The sequence below is a fragment of the Ursus maritimus genome, unplaced genomic scaffold, assembly GCF_017311325.1.
Source record: "Ursus maritimus isolate PB19 unplaced genomic scaffold, ASM1731132v1 scaffold_7, whole genome shotgun sequence".
Lineage (NCBI taxonomy): Eukaryota > Metazoa > Chordata > Mammalia > Carnivora > Ursidae > Ursus > Ursus maritimus.
The window spans coordinates 48,150,676-48,168,894 of NW_024426885.1; the positions used below are offsets into that span (position 1 = coordinate 48,150,676).

At 50.2% G+C, this 18,219-nt stretch overlaps 1 protein-coding gene across 1 annotated transcript in view; it reads left to right on the forward strand.

The window, feature by feature from the left end:
• POLR3A (RNA polymerase III subunit A) overlaps positions 1 to 17,287 on the forward strand; it is a 45,201-nt gene extending 27,914 nt beyond the window's left edge. The window contains exons 18-31 of the mRNA XM_008696091.2: positions 180 to 298; positions 1,858 to 1,995; positions 3,801 to 3,971; positions 4,914 to 5,027; positions 9,197 to 9,283; positions 9,390 to 9,472; positions 10,057 to 10,227; positions 10,942 to 11,035; positions 11,220 to 11,312; positions 12,577 to 12,741; positions 13,231 to 13,395; positions 13,609 to 13,740; positions 14,854 to 14,986; positions 16,706 to 17,287. Coding sequence (XP_008694313.1) covers positions 180 to 298; positions 1,858 to 1,995; positions 3,801 to 3,971; positions 4,914 to 5,027; positions 9,197 to 9,283; positions 9,390 to 9,472; positions 10,057 to 10,227; positions 10,942 to 11,035; positions 11,220 to 11,312; positions 12,577 to 12,741; positions 13,231 to 13,395; positions 13,609 to 13,740; positions 14,854 to 14,986; positions 16,706 to 16,854 — 1,814 coding nt within the window. The 3' untranslated portion in view covers positions 16,855 to 17,287. The remainder of the gene's footprint in view (positions 1 to 179; positions 299 to 1,857; positions 1,996 to 3,800; positions 3,972 to 4,913; positions 5,028 to 9,196; positions 9,284 to 9,389; positions 9,473 to 10,056; positions 10,228 to 10,941; positions 11,036 to 11,219; positions 11,313 to 12,576; positions 12,742 to 13,230; positions 13,396 to 13,608; positions 13,741 to 14,853; positions 14,987 to 16,705) is intronic.
• Positions 17,288 to 18,219: the final 932 nt, after the last annotated feature.

Genomic DNA, 18,219 nt, shown 5'->3' on the forward strand with positions numbered 1-18,219 from the left:
GAGCGCTGCCTGCTCTCCTCCTGCCTTTGTCTGAGGCCTCTACCCTGTGTCATTCTCTTTCTGGCTCTTACTGTCCCTAGACTGGGAGCCTGCTATGTCATAGATCCCACCGATCTGCTCTTACTTCAGTTAACGTTATTTTGGTAAACGAATGTTATATTTCTGACCTGTTTCCCCAGGTTCTTTCATTAACATATCACAGATGATTGCCTGTGTGGGACAGCAGGCCATCAGTGGCTCTCGAGTTCCAGATGGCTTTGAAAACAGGTCCTTGCCTCACTTTGAAAAACACTCGAAGGTAAGTGCAGTGGCTCAGGCAGAACTTTGAAGGGCGACCAACGGCACAGGAGAGGAACCGGAGCACGTGCCCCCGACGAGGCCGCTCCCAGAGGAGGTCTTCCCTCTTCATCCCTGACTGAGTCACGTAGGAGCCTTGTTAGACCCACAACTATAAAATCGGATCAACGCCCACTTCTTTGTTTTCCCTCCAAGAAGGAGGAGTTCAGGGTCTTATCCAGCTTACGTTCAGTAATCAAAATGCAAGGTTACCTCATGCGTGATCAATCTGTATGCTTATTTTGGGGACACTGACTTCAAAGTGTGATGATTTTAAAATTGTGATGATAGGAACCACATTAAAACAACCAAGATTCTCCAGATTCTCCTCTCGACTTCTCAAACTCGGTTGGTTGGTTGGTTGGTTGGTTGGTTGGTTGGTTTATGTAGAGAGTACACGCTTGTGCTTGTGAGTGGGGGAGGGGGCAGAAGGAGAGAGAATCCTAAGCAGGCTCCACACCTAGCACAGAGCCTGACGCGGGGCTTGGTCTCACAGCCCTGCGATCACAACCTGAGCCAAGATCATGACCTGAGCCAAAATCAAAAGGCAGACACTTAACTGACTGAGCCACCCAGGTGCCCCTCAAACTCAGTTTTGTTTTTGGTGTTTTGTTTTGGTTTTTTAAGATTTTTTTTATTCGACAGCGAGCACAAGTAGGGGGAGCAGCAGGCAGAGGGAGAAGCAGGCTCCCCACTGAGCAGGGAACCCAACGCGGGGCTCAGTCCCGATCCTGACCCAAGCCCAAGGCAGACGCCTAACATATGAGCCACCCAGGTGCTCCTCGAACTCAGTTTTTAAATGACTTCTGCGTTTCATTGGCCTTGGTGGTTTGAGCACTAATAAAAGCAGAGATAGACAAAGATAGACAAATCTGTGCTGGGCTTTTTCTGGAATTCAGGGGCAGACAACTATTCAATCTAGTTGAGGAACTTAGAGCAGGTTTGGGCACTCAGATTCTGGATTTGGAGTCAGCTCTTACTCCCATTGAAGCACGGATGCCCCAGCTGCTCCTGTCCCATGGGCCTGCAGGGTTTCTGTCCAGCCCCTCCTGGGGAGACAGGATTGCTGTCCCGAGAGTGTATAGTACTGTCTATATCCAGGCAGCTCCAGGAACATTTTAGGGTCTCTGTCCAAGATCAAAATTCACTAGAAAGTCAGGCAGCCAAGTGGTCATTGGAATGATGCCTGCCGTGCATATCAGGCTCAGAGTTCTAAGGGAGCCTGACGAGTTCAAAGGAGAGGCTAGAGGCATCCAGAACTTCTTGGTCCACTTGCCTGCCACTGGCACCAGCACCAGCCCTGACGGGGACCTCACCCTCGCTTGTCTCTGGGAAGGATAGTTTACGCCAAGTTATTCCTTCTTTAGGAAAGGGCTTAGAAAGTCTGCCCCTTCGTGAGAGTGCACTGACCAGGTATTTATAGTCTGAAGGTGGGGCATTTTGTGGTTTGAATGGGTTTTGAAGTTGTGGACCTTGCAGGGTTTTTGTCTGATTTTTCTTTTTTCCCCTGTCTCTCTTTAGCTTCCAGCTGCCAAAGGCTTTGTGGCTAATAGCTTTTATTCCGGTTTGACACCAACGGAGTTTTTCTTCCACACAATGGCTGGCCGGGAAGGTCTCGTCGACACAGCTGTGAAGACTGCTGAAACGGGGTACATGCAGGTAATTTGAAGAGATGTAGGCCATTTACGGCAGAGCAGGACAGGGTTCTGAGAATTTTGACTGCTGAGTGTTTACGTATTTTGTACATGAGCTGTAATGTATCAGGTCTTAGTATTTAAAAGGAGAAATTGAGAAACGCAGATGCCCTAGAAATAAACAGCCTGAAAAGGTAATGTGTTCACTTCATCCCGTGTGCCTCGAGCCATTCAGATCAGGCCAGAGCCGCACACACCAAAGCTTTGCTGAGAACGTGGACTGGAAGTGTGTCCGGGGACACATCATTGAGCCTCACAGGGCCTCTGTGTCCTGACACATGAAGATGGGATGATGGTACCTCCTGATTGTCGAGAGGACTCTGCTTCTCACTTGGCAACTATTTGTGTAACCCATTATTAGGATAATTTTAACTGACGCCAGGAACTTACTCCAGTGCCGGCAGAGTGCTTGGCCACTTGGAGGGATGGCTCTTTCTCCATGGTTTGCACAGTTCCAGAATAATAGGCTCAAGGCCAGAACGAAACTAGAAGGTTTCCCAATGCCTATGCTTCCAGCCGCCGTAAAAATACCCCGGATGGCAGAGGAGCGAGAACACATCCCGACTTTGTTTTTCCATAAGACCACAAGCACAGGATTTCTTTTCATTCTCTAATTATCATTTTCTACTCTGTCCTCTATGATCTGTGTTTGCTTTTACATTTTTTCAATGTTTTTGTCTCCTTCTAACACCAGATAAAGTTAAATCTCCCAGTTGCTGGGCCATGCGCTCACTGTGTCTTTGTGTACCCTGTCTCCCCCCTGTGGACCCCAGTTTGAGAAGCACAGCCCTTTGCAGGGTGGGAGAGCAGGACCGATAAAGCAGGGATGTGGCTGAGGGAGCCGGAATAAACAAGGTTGATGCGGGTGGGAGCGGACTCAAGTCAGTAGACAGCTATGTCCATAACGTCTCCTGTATGTGTGTATCCTTATCGATACTTCCCTTTTAATTATCTTTGGATGTTCAGTTTGGGAGTGTGCTGCTTTTGTCAGAACCCCAATGGACTGTGAAATGCTTTTCACCACGCTTGCCAGAATGTCTTTTGACTTTATTTTTTTACTTTACCTTTTTTAAGTAGAGAGTATGACTTTCCCAGAGCAGTGTGTTAACCTAGAACAAATTTGTTTTGGCATGAGGACATTTTTGTTTTGAAGTTGCCTGGAGGAAGATTCACTGAGCCACCATCACATTGCTAGCTGGAGTGTTCTGCTGGTGGAAGGTTCTCCCTAAGCAGATTTGAGAAATGGCTGCAGCCCGCTGGCTCAGACACAATGCTGCCCCTGTTCTCTCTTCTTGCCCCCATGTCCCAGAAGAGGGCCTGCACCTGGTCCTCTGTAATTCATATTGAAGTCCACGGGGAACCTGGATTAAGTTGTGTTTAGAAATGCAAAGCTATTGCATTAATTTATACCTTAGGGAGAAAGAGAGGGAAGGCAGAACAGCCTAGGAAAGCAGCTAGTGTTTGCAGAGTCCTTTGGGGGTGATGAGGATTCAGTTGCATGTACTCAAAAATACACTAGAGTGCGTGAGGTTGGAGCATATTTTAAAACCCCTGCACCGGCTGTCGGGCCACTTTGAGCTTGTTGTTCTGAGTGCCCAGGGACTCTTTTTTTTTTTTTTTTTTTTTTTTAAGAGATTTCTATTAAAACGTTTTAACTGATGAAAGTACTAGTAACCTTGAAACTTAGTGTTGCAGATCCCGTCCTCTGCACATGTGACTATTCTTCTCAAAGCAGCTGAGCGTTTGGTTCTTCTTCTTCTTTTCCTTTAGAGAAGGCTTGTCAAATCCCTTGAAGATCTTTGCTCCCAGTATGATCTGACAGTCCGAAGCTCTACGGGTGATATTATCCAGTTCATTTACGGGGGAGATGGCTTGGATCCTGCAGCAATGGAGGGAAAAGATGAACCATTAGAGTTCAAAAGAGTTCTGGACAACATCAAAGTAAGATTTAGCATTATATCTGGGGTTAGAGTGTTTCTGAGGATGTATGATTAGAATGGAGGTGTCCTCTGGAGTTTCACACGTAGTTCATGCCTCAGTTATATCTCCCCAGCTACTGGGTTAGTATTTTTCTTCTTGTGTTACTCTGCATAATTTTCCCAAATATTAAGGGAAAATACTTTTTCAGTTTCGGAGTCTAGCATTGGTAGTGATTGAATCCGCAGAAGAGGGCTTTGGGTTTCTCTCTGTCTAGTGAAGCGTATTACGGGCCAGTGTTAAAAGTCGCGGGTGTTGAGAAGCAAGCTTTACTTTAAACTTTTACTAAAGCACATACTTTAACTGGGGATATAATTTAGAACAACCTTTTCGGAAGGTAGCTTGACAGTACTGATCGGAATTTAAATGTGGGTGTCTTTAACCCAGTAGTTCCACTTATAGAAATTTGCCTTACAAAAATGATCTAAATGTGCCAAGAGTATTTTTCCAGCATCGTTTATAGCAAAGGCAAACCATCAGTAAAGTATAGATCAAATACATAGTGACTTGCCCATATATTAGGGTAACATGCAGCCCTTTAAACTTTGGGGAAATCCCATGAGCTTGGGGATGGGATTTTCACTCCTGAAATGTTTGGGTTTTTTTAAAACAACAATATATATTTTTAATGCTAATCTGGGGTGGGGTGAAGGTTGAGGAGTAATGGAACAATACCCACTATTCCACAAGTTTTTGTGGGAGGTGGAGTGGGGTTATCCTGTATTCACCTTCATACTAAACGTGGAATGTAAAATATGTTTTGAAAGAAAAAGAAAAATCACAGCTTTGTGTAAAAGCTTGTGCCAAGAAAAGTCATTTTGTCTCTTATAAATTCTTTCACGTAATATTACCCCCCACCATTGGTCACCCCCATACGCATCACACTGTCTCCTTTCGATACTCGAGGCAGTCTTCCCGTGTCAGAGTGAGCCTGCGCTAAGTAAAAATGAACTGGTCCTGACCACTGAGTCGATCATGAAGAAGACTGAGTTCCTCTGCTGCCAGGACAGCTTCCTGCAGGTGAGTTCTGCTGCTGGGGGGCGTACCCAGCTTGGGGGAGGTTAAGAGTGTTCCTTTGTTAAAAATTTCAGGACTGGCCCAGGCAGAATTTCACCAGACAACATGAGGAATTTATGTCATGTTTTCTTAGTGTATGTCTCTCACCTGAGTGTCTCCCTGCTAGAAGAAAAATACTTCCTTTAGAGAACTGATTTTTTTTTTAACCTTCTCCCTATCAACCCCTTTACACACTTCCCCATCTTGAGGGACCAGCTCTTCCCACAGTCATTGTGAATCCTAGCGATTTTTCCTAATGGTGGTGTTTTATTTTTATTTTTGTTTTTTAAAGATTTTATTTGTAAGTAATCTCTCCACCAATTCCTGTCTCAAACCCATAACCTGGAGATGAAGAGTCACCTGCTCTACTGACTGAGTCAGCCACGCGCCCCCTAGTGGTGGTGTTTTAAATTGCTCTTCCTGTTACCATAGTGGGTCCGAAGTTCAGTCAGTCAGCCAGCCTCCTTCTTCCAGGAAGCTGTTACCTTGATATCCTCTTAAGGTTTTTCAGTTTGTTGGGTTTTTTGTTTGTTTTTTTTTTAATTGCACTGATCTGCTCAAGCAGCTCCTTCCTGTTTATAATCATGGCTATGATCAAAAGCAGAGGGATACAGAAACCAATAAATGGTTCTCTTTGTGTACCGATCAGTGACTCAAATGCAGCACAAAATTGTCAGGAATCTGTCCCTTTCAATATATCAGAAATGACAGCAGTAAAGCGAAACTTAAATAAGAATGTTTTAGTTAAGGAAGCTCTTGACTCTTTTCATATGTTGAGGTGTGAAAGGGGAAAAAGAGACTCTTCCAGATTTTAATAAGTTTAAAATCCAGAGTATGGCTGGGCTTTGAGTGCCTGTGTTTTGTTTTGTTTTTCTATAAATTTTATTCCTTTTTTTTTAACACCTTAGAATTGTGATTTGGTTTTTATACATGATTATGTTCACTTATTTACTTTTTTGTTTATCCTCCAAGACCTTAACTGAGACAGGCTATGAGAAATATAACGAGGTACCACACTGAGCATGCTGGGAATGCTGAGCATAACGGGTGAAGTCTGCAGCAGTCCGGCTGTTGGCCAGCCGCGGACTCGGCAGGCTTCCGCCCCACCACTGGCACACGTGGCTTCCCTGTTCAGCACTCTGGCTCCTTTCTTGCCTTTGACAGGGTCTAACGGGTGCCCCCCTGACCCGCAGTGTGTGCTTCCTCAGGGAGCACTCCTTCTAGCCCTCAATACGTGTCGCACGCCTCAGAGATGACTAACTGTGTCCATGCCCTCCAGGGGCTCACAATCTAATGAACTCAGGTCCAGAATCCACTGGCCAGGACAGATGTGTCTGAGCCCATCCTGGGTTCTCCAGCCCCAGCCTGTGCCAGAGCTGAGGCCCGCCAGAGGCTGCTGCCCGTGCTCGCAGCTGTGCTGTGCAGTGAGTGTAAGAACGTAACTGCTGGTTAACCGTGTGATTAATTGCCTGCCATGTTGTGAGTTCGTTTTAGTATGCATGGGTTGATTCAGCTGAACTCTTAGTAGCTTATCTCAGTTTTCATTTCTACAGAGTGAGCTTTTTTTTTTTTTTTGACCTAACTTTCAGAAAATCCACCCTAACTTTTGGGTAAGGAAAATCGTTCCTTTCAGCAAAGCCACTGGAAGTATGTCCATTTGGGTGGTAGCTGAAACACCTCCTTTCCAGTGCCTAAGCTGGGGAATGGTTTTAGGTGTGTGTTCTTTGACTCGTGCGTGCAGAGTTGCTCAGACGAAAATCCCCTGGGTCTGCTCAGCCTTCGGCTCTCGCTGCGGTTTCACTGCACCGACAGTGGGGCAGCCTTGAACAGCTGGCGATCAGTAGCTTGCCCTGAAGAACACAACCACAGCGAGGCGAGTAGGCTGGGGGAGGAAGTCACCCACGTGAAAGAGGCTTTCTGCGCTGAATGATGCAGGGGGGAGATGAGGCAGCAGCAGGTGTGAGGGCCTCTGTTGAGCCGAGCCGTGTCAGGAGAGATTGTCCCACTGCCCGCCGCAGTCTGAGTCCCACCTCTGGTTAGCAGTCACTGACTACCTAAAAGCGTGGTCTCCATCTCACAATCAGTAAGTAAACCCGGAGAGCTTCTCTTTAAGAAGAGTTTCTTGAAAACTTTTAAGAGCTTGTAAATTAATAAAAGTCCTTTCTGTGTAGAATGGTGACTGAAGGACACAGTACCCCTCACGTATTCCACACTTTCTCAAGGAGAAGGAAGAGAGTTGGCCCATAAGAGCAGTCATCAGGAGAGAGCCACGTTCATGAACAAGGGATAGCCAGAGTGTGATGGACCTCAAGCAGCCCCTTGGTTAGCTGGGCTCCAAGGAGACAGAAATCACCAATGGGCAGAGATGACATTGCAAAACCCCCTGCCCCAAGAGCAGTCTTCAGAGAAAGCATCCTACTTCATAGAGAGGCCTGTCCCCTTGGCCAAGCCCATGACCTCCCTGAGCCCCTCAGTGCCCTCTGCTCGAGAGTGATGGGGTTCATGCCATGCCACCTCACAGGAAGGTCTCACCCCACCGGGCAGAAGCTGACTGGGAAAGGCCCATGAGCCATAGGCCATTTGGATATAATAAGCTAGGGCTATTTAAAATAAGAACATTAAGTGTTAGAGGTTTTTGCATTCAGAAAACATAGTAACCAGAAATTGCTAGATGGTCTGTGGGAGGCTACAGAGACTTATTGTCGCAAGGTTAAGGGAGAACTGGGCTCTAGGAAGTGTTAAGCTCTCTGTGGGTGCTCGTAAGACTTTGTTTTTGCAAGAGTAGGCTGCTGGTTCCATCTGCCTTAAGATACTTGTTTCAGACAAAACAGACATTTTCAGCTACGTGATATAGACGGAGTAGACTTTGGGTAGGGGGCATGTTGGTCTTCTCCTTGGGGTCCCTCAGCCTGCTTTGGAACTGAGAGACAGGACTTCCTAGAACTTTGCAGCCACCACAGTATGCCCTCCACCCTTGGGCTGTCCACGTGTGTGAATCTGCCCTCAGCCAGCCACCCGGAGCAGCTGGGTGCCCGCACTGACATTCAAGAGGGACAGTTAAGCTCACTGCCGCTCTTATGTGTCCAAAATCAGTGAGGGAAATTATATTTCCGGGAGGGCTGCTGAGGTGAAGTGCAGTCTAGCCACTCTTTCCCATAGTCTCAGAAACGCTCCTGGATCGCACTAGAGCAGCTGATCAACAGCCCCCAGGCCTTTGTCACAGCGGCCTCTGAAGGATTACTGTCACTGCATGCACTGCATGTGCCATCCACTCACCTGGGAAGTGTTCTTAGAGTCGGTATGAGCCCCTGGGAGCGAGGGGTAGCTCACTAAAGCCCGTCACCCTCTCCGTAAGTCCTTCTGTGCTGGCCGATTCTGGTTCCAGGGCTGATCGCAGGGCTGGTTTATGTCAGATACACCACAAATTGTAAAACAGGTAGGTTTTCCCCCATTGAGCGATTACCAGAAAACGTAGGTCTGTGGCCTCTAGCCCTGCCCTGTGCTTCCTCCACATGATGTCCTTGTCACCTTCCTTGCTCCATGTAGTCCCCATCCGGGGCTTAACTCTGCAAGACAGGACCGCAGACACCCTGAGGTTTCGTTCCCAGCCTGGTTTCCAGGAATCCTTACGAAGTCCTGATTGTTGGGAAGGGCAAGTGAGACTGGGGGTGGGGGTGATGCAGAGGTGAGGGTCAGAGAGAGAAAGAGAAGCAGGGATTTGGGAGTGTCATCTCTGAAATGAAGGCAAGCTGAAACCATGTGTTTGAAATGTACATAGCGTCTACAAAGCTATGCTTTAACTGGTATTTCAGTTGATCATAACTTCAGATGAAAGCCTCAAAGATAGCCCGTTTAGAGACTGCGAGTTTGTAAATGGTACAGTTCTAGCTGTTCTGAGCTGGATGGATACAGGCGACAGGTATGCCCGGAGAGCAGAGGAGAAGGCGACCGCATCAGGCTCCCCTACTGTGGCTCCCGGTGGCTTCTCCAGGGAGCCCCATGGAACGAACAGAGAGGGCATCACTAGCCATCGCAAAACTGGCGGGCTCATCACATTACCGAAGTTTGTAAAACAAACTGCCATCCAGATCCCCAAGAAATATATGACTGATGTTTGCTGTGTAATCTTTCAGGAAATAAAAAATTTCGTCAAGGGCGTTTCTGAGAAGATCAAGAAGACCAGAGATAAATACGGCATCAACGACAACGGCACAACAGAGGTAGCACTCAGCTTCCCCGATGGGCTTAGGTGCCCCCGTGGGCTCGGATGCCCCCGTGGGCTCGGATCCCGCAGCCTGACCCCGCACTTGGTTTCTGTCCTTCCAGCCCCGTGTTTTGTACCAGTTGGACCGGATCACCCCCACCCAAATCGAAAAGTTCCTGGAGACCTGTAGGGACAAGTACATGAGGTATAGATGCTAATTTTCCTAGACTGCTGGGCAGGCGCGTGGGGCTCCTGTCCTTCCTGTTTCCCCACCAGAGCGAGGTCCTGCACCCGCTCAGCTTATCCACTGCCAGTGTTCAGGCGGGTTCTGTCACTTCTTCTCTTAGGGCCTCCAGTGGGAGGCAGGCTGGATGCTCCAAGATGTAGAAGTAATTGTGCAGACATTTCTGAGTGTCTTCCCCCCATGGAGTATCTCCCAGTATGCTTGGCGGGTGCCGGCTGTTGTCCGCTGTCAGCACCATTTGTTAGCAGGGCTCTTGGATCTTCTCCAGGCAGTCGATGTTGGGGCCCAGTCACTACAGACCACAAGTACCCACACTGTTCACTTCCATTATTGGGCCCCTCTGACTGTTGCACACGCACCCCACCCCCGCTCAGCACCTCTGGCTGGTCTGTGCCAGGTTCTTCCTGTCACAAGCACAGCCTGGCTCATAGCATATTCCCTCCTGACCCTGATGACACCTGCATTTTTTTCTGTTGAAAGGAGATAACCAGAAGCCTCTTCCCAGCAGTTTTGCAGGACTATTCTTCCATACCCTTACCTTCTAGGGCACAGATGGAGCCAGGTTCTGCGGTGGGCGCGCTGTGTGCCCAGAGCATTGGTGAGCCAGGCACCCAGATGACCCTGAAGACTTTCCACTTTGCGGGCGTGGCCTCCATGAACATCACCCTGGGTGTGCCCCGGATCAAAGAGATCATCAACGCTTCCAAGGCCATCAGGTGCCTGCCTCCGTCTCCCTTCTGTTCTCGTGCTGCTTGTCATGATTCTCTTACCATGTGTGGTACTCTGGTGGGCAGTACTGTCAACTCTGGCGGCATGCTTGTCTTCAGCAGATCTGGGTTTTTAAATAACCCGCTTGAGAAAAAGAGCAGTCGAAACTGGGTACAGTCACAAAGGAGGCAGTGGTTCTTTGTGGCCACAAGTCACGTTAAAGAGAGAAACATAAGAAATGACAGGAAAGACTGTTTCAGTGTGTCTGACCATATTAAAATTTTATGGTGAGGAGTGAGATTAGGGGATGCCAGCCAGGACAGGGAGGGCAGGAGCTGGTGGCAGGTGATTGGCTGAGTTGGAGGTGTCCTGGAGCAGGGGTGATGCGGGCGGGTGGAGGAGTGGAGGAAGCTCTAATACATGAGTGTGAAGGGTCAGTACAGAATTGAAATAACCACCCGCTAGGGCCAGAGAGAAAGAGGTAGGTTCACTTGGTCAGGAAGAATGTTCTGAAAATCGTCTTAGTCACTGATAGAGTGGGTTGCCGCGTGAGTTCTAAAAATAGAAAGCCTGGATAAGAATGTCTGTGAAGCCCCCAGTGAGTGCTCCAGAAATCACAGTTGCTTTTAGCACTAGGATTGCAGGAGTGCCTGGGCCTCACACAGCAGCGGCCTCCCAGAGGGCTTTCCCAGGCTGTAACCACTGCCCCTGCCTTCTCTCAGCACCCCGATCATCACGGCACAGCTGGATAAGGATGACGACGCGGACTACGCTCGCCTCGTGAAGGGCAGAATTGAGAAAACCCTCTTGGGAGAGGTAAGATGAAATCCCTCTTGGTGACAAGAGCACTGGAGCAGCAGTGTGGCCGACACAGGCATGTAGACACCCGTTGTGGTGGGCTTCCCGGTTGCTATGGCCACGCTGTCCCATGTCCCCCAAAATGAGCAGCATATGCTCTTTGGAACAGGGAGAGTGACTGTGTAACGTTCTGACACGACAGATTTCAGAGTATATTGAAGAAGTGTTTCTTCCGGATGACTGCTTTATCCTCGTCAAGCTCTCCCTGGAACGGATCAGACTTCTGAGACTAGAAGTGAGTCACGTCATTAATTGTGGGCAGGAGGTCATCCTCTGTGAGTCCCAAGATGGGCGCTCATAGCCTAGGGCAGGAGCTAAGCCAGGCACGAGAAGCATGGCGAGGCTTTGTTGGGTTTCTGTTCTGTAAGGGTCCATCGTATCTTCCCATTCTCTGTCTCTCATCCTGACCCTGACACACACGTTCCCGTCTAAAGACAGGAAGTTTGTTGAAATTCTGTGAGCCACGATAGCCATTTGCTGTGAGACAGTATTAGAGGGTCTGGCAGGAGCCTAGGGCCACTTGTGTCTTACTCATCTGTGGGCTCCCAGCATGACGCCTGGCTGGCTCAGCGAATGTGTTTGGCTGGTGGACTAGTCTGGCTTAGTATTACTGGTGTTCACAGACAGGTAAAGATCAAGAGATTATCAGCCTTTCTCACAGAGTAGCTGAGGCAGGGGTGCAAACTGAGTAACTTTCTGGCACCTTTCTCTTCCTCTCAGGCAGTTAGCACCCAGTCTATGGTGTTGCCCATAGACTATGATTCCAGAATTGAGCAGCAGCCAAGTGTCCAGGCTGCAGGCTTCTCTAGCCTAGCTCTGGCCGCCTGCCTTGTGGCTCTTGTACCAGAAGGACTGGGTTGCATCCAGGCATGTGGCCCGTGAGCAGTTGTGGTGAGGTCAGGTGAAGGGGAGGCTTCACTGACAAGTTGTTCTGCTCTCCAGCCCCCTATTTCCTGGAACTGCCTCGGAGCCTATGTGTGTTGCTGTGAATGGAGCATGCATTTTTACTGGGGGCAAAGGTTGGTTTGGGGTGAGGGGAGGTTGTGAAGAAAGTCTCCTCTGTTTATAAGTAAAGTAGATGTACGTGTGCGGTACATAAGCAAATACGCAGTGTGTCTCATAGTAAATTCTATAGTGAGGAATGAGATTAGGGGAAAAAATGAGGCTTGTCAGGGGCAGTCATGAAAAAAGGTCAAGAAACAGTGAAATGGGGGGCGCCTGGGTGGCACAGCGGTTAAGTGTCTGCCTTCAACTCAGGGCGTGATCCCGGCGTTCTGGGATCGAGCCCCACATCCGGCTCCTCGGCTATGAGCCTGCTTCTTCCTCTCCCACTTCCCCTGCTTGTGTTCCCTCTCTCGCTGGCTGTCTCTATCTCTGTCAAATAAATAAATAAAATCTTTAAAAAAAAAAAAAAAAGAAAGAAAGAAACAGTGAAATGGAAGCCTCCATCCCTGTCAGTAATGCCCTGGCTGCGTGGCCCGTGTCTGGCCACCTCGCAGGTGAACGCTGAGACGGTGCGCTACTCCATCTGCATGTCCAAGCTCCGCGTGAAGCCTGGTGACGTGGCCGTTCACGGCGAGGCTGTGGTGTGTGTCACCCCCAGAGAGAACAGCAAGAGCTCCATGTACTATGTGCTGCAGTTCCTGAAAGAGGATCTCCCCAAGGTGAGACAAAAGTCCCCTCGTGGGGCCCCGGCCAGCCTAATGCCTGGAGAGTTGTAGAGGGAGAGACCACGTTTACCTCTAGCCCGAATATCCAGGCGGCAGGCAACCTAAGGACTGTGTCACTACGAAGACTTGGTGGGGGGGTGCCCGTTTCTTCTTTTTTGCCACACCCCTCTGGAATCAGTCAGGTTTTTCCCATCTTTGCCCTGCCACACCATCTTTGCCTGTTAGATTCCTGTTTGTTCTCTGGGAAACTGATGCAGGCACGGCCCCCTGACCTTGTTCTTCCTCTCTCACCCCTAACCACACATGGGCACTTTTAGGTTTGGTATGTTCCCGTTAAACCCCACTGAGAAACGGGGCTGGTCAAGGTGACAACCCAGGCATGACGTTCTCAGTTCTCACAGCCTGTGTGGTTTCTGAGGCTATCAGGGTAGGGGGGGCCATGGGTACCGCTGGGCCTTGAGCCTTCTGTGTCTCTGAGTCCAGGTGGTGGTGCAGGGCATCCCGGAGGTTTCCAGAGCTGTCATCCACATCGATGAGCAGAGCGGAAAGGAGAAGTACAAGCTCCTGGTGGAGGGTGATAACCTGCGGGCCGTCATGGCCACCCACGGTGTGAAGGGCACCCGCACCACCTCCAATAACACCTATGAGGTACCGTCATGCCCAGGGTCACGTCATGGTTGTCCCGACACACTTCTCGGATGCTGCCGTTTGCTCTGGGTCTACACAAAAGATTGCCCAGTGGCCCGTTTCTGGCAGAGGGCCTGGAGTGTGCTGGGAAGCTGCCGGGCAGAGGAGGACGTGGGGAGGACTTGGGCCAGTGTGCCGGAAGAGGCTGCTTCCACTCACCCTGGCTCTCTGTAGGTGGAGAAAACTCTGGGCATCGAAGCTGCCCGGACAACGATCATCAACGAAATCCAGTACACGATGGTCAACCACGGCATGAGCATCGACAGGAGGCACGTGATGCTGCTGTCCGACCTGATGACCTACAAGGTTCGTGGGTGCAGTGCGGCGTGCCGGGCCGTCTCGCAGCTGCCTGGAGAACACAGCTATGGTGACCACCACGGAAAGAAAATAGGATGTCACCATCACTCAAAAACCAAAGCATGGGGTTGGGCTGGGTGTTCTGGTAAAACTCCAGGATGAAACTTGCAATCTCATGGCAGGAGGTGGGGCATTATTATTTTTGTCCTTATTAGAAATGTCATCCTACAGTAAAATCGGCCATTGCCAAAAGCCCAGAGGTTTCCATGGCAAACCAGGTGTTTATTTCCTGCTGAACCCATTCCTTGCATTTCTGTAGCCATTTCCAGGTCAAGGATAAGTTACCGTGATCTAGGTGGGAAATGAAGTTGGTCATTTTCTTTCTCTTCCTACAAAACGTGTCCATTCCCTATAGTAGTACGCATGCCCCGTAATAGTGCCGTAAAGTTTTCACAGTGCCTCCCCATAGGAACCTGTCCCTGATGACAGAGCGGTCAGAACTGGGTGGGCAAAATGACCCGTTTAGAGGAAACTCTGCCCCGTAGTGAAAGGCCGTCGCTCTTAAGTCTTGCCCCCTGGTCTTACTCTCTCCGCACGCATCATGTTACACAGTTGCGGTGAGTAGTGGGCTTGCGGGTTTTATCCTGATTCATTTAACTTTATGAGTATTTTCCATGTCACGTGGTTTTTATAAACATAACTTTTTTAATGACGGTGCAGCGTTTGCTTGAGTGAGAGCACCTAAATTTACTTAACTGTTTCCCTGCTGTGAGGCTTTTGAATTATTTGAGTTTGGAATTCTTTGAGCCATAATGAACATCTTCAGAAGGATTCTGTTTTTTAAAAGTTTGGTTTTTAATTCTAGCTCTCAGTTCATGATTCTTCCAACGGCATGTTGTTGGGAGTGTAGGGATCTGTGTTGTCAGTGACCGGTAGCCCCAGGGGGATGCCGGCGGGACAGAGCGTGGTTAGGGTCCTGTTGGGACCCGAGACTGACTCGAGCAGCTACTTGCCGATTTGTGCTGACTCTGTTGAGAGGAGGCAGGCGTTGTGGTTTGTTCTGGGTTTTCATATGTGGTGTGAGTACCACCCTGACTCCTTCCCTCCCTCCCCCCGATGCAGGGTGAGGTCCTGGGCATTACGAGGTTTGGCCTGGCCAAGATGAAGGAGAGCGTGCTGATGCTGGCCTCCTTTGAGAAGACGGCTGACCATCTCTTCGATGCTGCCTACTTTGGGCAGAAGGACTCCGTGTGTGGTAGGTTTGGTGTTTCTAGAACCTTCCCCAGAGGGCCTTGTGATTTATAGCTGAGACCGTGGCTAGGACTTCCCAGGAGGTGAGGAGACTGAGTAGGCAGAGCTTTTATTTTTTAGGAATAAAATCACAGATCATGGAATTGGAAATGATTGATTTTTTATCTCCAAAGCCTGGCCGTGGCTCCCTGCACCCTGCCTCATCTGTTAGAAGGCTTCTCTGTCGGTACAGACAGCTTTGGGGCCAAGAAGAAAAGATTAACCCTAGGCACCAAGGAATTTTTCTGGATCTTGGAGTTGTAGTCGGCCAGCCTGATCGGGTCCCCGCTGTGTGGTGACAGGGCTGACAGGAGGGGGCAGCGTCCAGTGCCCCTGCTGTCGTGGCCCCCCGGGGAAGAGAGCTGCCGGGCCCAGCACCTTACATGCACTGATCTCAGCGTGTGTACGAGGGACAGGTATTAAGCCCGTACACAAGTAGAACGGGGAACTAGCCTGCTGGCTGAGGAGTCTGGCCCTGCACCAGCTGCCTCCCCACACCACATGGTGCATCTCTGATAGTGGCCTGGGAGAAGAGAGCTGTGGCGGAGCCGTCACAACTGTGCCTGCTGCTCCGCTGCCTCTTCCCTGGCTCCCACACTGACCGCCCTCGGTCCTCTGTCCTTTCTCATGCAAGACTCAGGCAGGAGTCTGCAGGGGGCTCAGTAGCCAGGCCAAGGTCACATACTCCTCGGGCCCAAGCAGGGATTCCCAGCCTGGCCGCCGTCCCCAGCACCAGTGCTCCGCTTCCTAGTGGCCATTTCCTGTCTCCTCTCCCAGCGTGGATTTGCCAAACAGGTGGTGGTGGGGTGGGGCCCCGGTCAGGGCACACGCCTCTGCTTTGTTCCTAAGATTAACTCTTTCTCCTTTCAAAAGGGACACAGGTTGCAGAAAAAGGAAAAGAGAAATTACTGTATCATTTTTAAGATAATGAAAGGCCAGAGGAAAGAAAAAGGGAGCAGAGATTGGGGCAGGAGAACAGGCCAAGGCAAAAGTAAGAGTGAATGTGCCTGACAGGGGGACTCACGGCCAGCCCTGCAGCCCCTCACACGGCCACCTCTGCCCACCACCGACCTCCTCAGGGCCTGGTGTGGTCACCCCACCCCCATTGTGAAATCTTCTCCTTCCTCGTTCTTTACGGTGCTATTAACTCAGCGCTAGCCCTCAGTACGTGTTGGTCTTTAGCTTGGTGGTTTGTCTCTCTGGTCTCCCGATAGCACACACCCCGGAATATAGTAGACAAGCACTCGCTTGTTTGGAACCAGAAGTCTGGAGTGGAGTTCGGAGAAAGAATCTGCTCCACGGCCTTCCTCCTGTCTCTGTACAGGGGCCTTGTCTTCCAAGTGTCTCCCATTAGGGCTGTGGGTTTCCAAGGCACAGGCATGCTGTTAAGCCTGACCCAGCCCTGACCCCTGAGTATAAGGAACAAGTTTCTACTGCTGTTTCCAAGGGGACTGGTCTCTACCGTCAGCCTGTTTGCTTTTTTCCTAGGCCCTAAATTCCGGAAACACTGGGTGGCAAAGTCAGGGTTCCCCGAGCATCATTCAGTATCCCTGCTGGGTGCGTTTAGTGCTCTGGAAGGCAAGCCTACAGAGCAGCTGTGGCTTGGACCGAGAGGAGAGCTGCTGGGCTGGGAGCCCACCCATGTGTTAAAAAGCTGTCTAATGTCCTATCTGGTTGCTTTCAGGGGTGTCCGAATGCATCATCATGGGGATTCCCATGAACATTGGAACTGGGCTCTTCAAGCTGCTGCACAAGGCCGACAGGGACCCAAGCCCTCCCAGGAGACCCCTGATCTTCGACACAAACGAATTCCACATCCCCCTTGTCACATAGTCCAGGGAGGAGGGGACCGTTCCTGACCTCGGCTTCTTGTCCCGTCTGGAAAGAGGTCGAGACTGGCAGCTGACCCAGAGATCTTGTGCTCCCTGGGGCAGGTCCTGACGCAGAGAAGTCCTCTGCGTCCCTGGGAGCAGCTCGCCCGGGACCCTGATCACACCACAGTGCCTGGTTGGGAGAACTGAGGTTTGTCTGTCTGTTTGAAATCCTAGCCTCACCAGGAGGCCCCAGCCGGGCATCTTTGCTCATTCTCACCTCACCCTTCCAACCGTCAGCTTTCAGGAGTATCACACCATGACCCAGAGCCAGCTGTAAGCCCCAACACCAGGGCCTGTTCTGGTTTTTCTGTTCCTCGGTCATGCTCAAGTCCCTCAATGTGGCCTAGTCATGTAAATATTATCACTATTATTTATTTGTTCGGTTTGAAGAATTTGGAGTTGTTGTTATTATTGTGGCTTTACTTTTGAAATTTGAAAGCAAGAGGCTATAGAAACCAAGAAAGCCAGCATTGAAGTGTCACCGGAAAAACTGGTTAAGCAGATGGACCTCCTAGGATTTGTAACCGAGCTAGAACTGTCATGAGGCCCGAGCTGCTCTGAAACATCTTTTAGTCACCTCTGGCCACCCCGTTGTTTTTGTCTACCTCTGAGCTCCATGGGGGGCACCCTGCCTTGTGACAAGAGCGGAACCCATTTTTCACGGCTGATAGAAGCCTTGCTGGAGTTCGGAGCCCTCTGCGGTGGGGACTGTCAGTGTGCGTGGAGCTGATGGGTGAGGTTGGCGGCCTGGGTGGTGCCCACACCCTCTGCCCCCAGAGGTATCTGTGCAGGTGCCCTGCCTCCCATGTCCTCAGAACAAGCAGGGCAGGTGTGGAGTTATGGCCTAAAAAGTACCCTGGCGGCAGAGGTCAGGTAGGGCCTTTCCGGATACAGGCAGGGGTGAAAGGGCCACCCAGACAGGAAGGGAGGAGGCCCACGTGGGGGTGGAGAGGGAGCTAGACCTGGCGGTGTGCCCCATTTGGCAGTAGCAGGCTACTGAAAGAGTAAATCTATAACAATCGAAAGCGCCTGTCAGGCTGGGAGGAGAGCTGGCAGGGTATCCCAGGAAGACCCCACAAAGCTTGTGATGGGGTTTTGTGCAACAGAGGAAAGGAATGTACATAGCTTATCTTAGCAGAAGGGTTTTGCTGCCAGAGACCGTGATTCTGTGTACCGAATTTGCTCCGTAAGATTAGGCCAGGGTCATGGAGAAGTGGTATGGCTGCTGCTCTCTGCTCCCTCTGGAGAATGTTCCGTGAACATCCTTCCCTTCCCTATCCGGAGCCAAGTCCCACTGCTCTGACCCTTCCTCGCCATGGGGCCT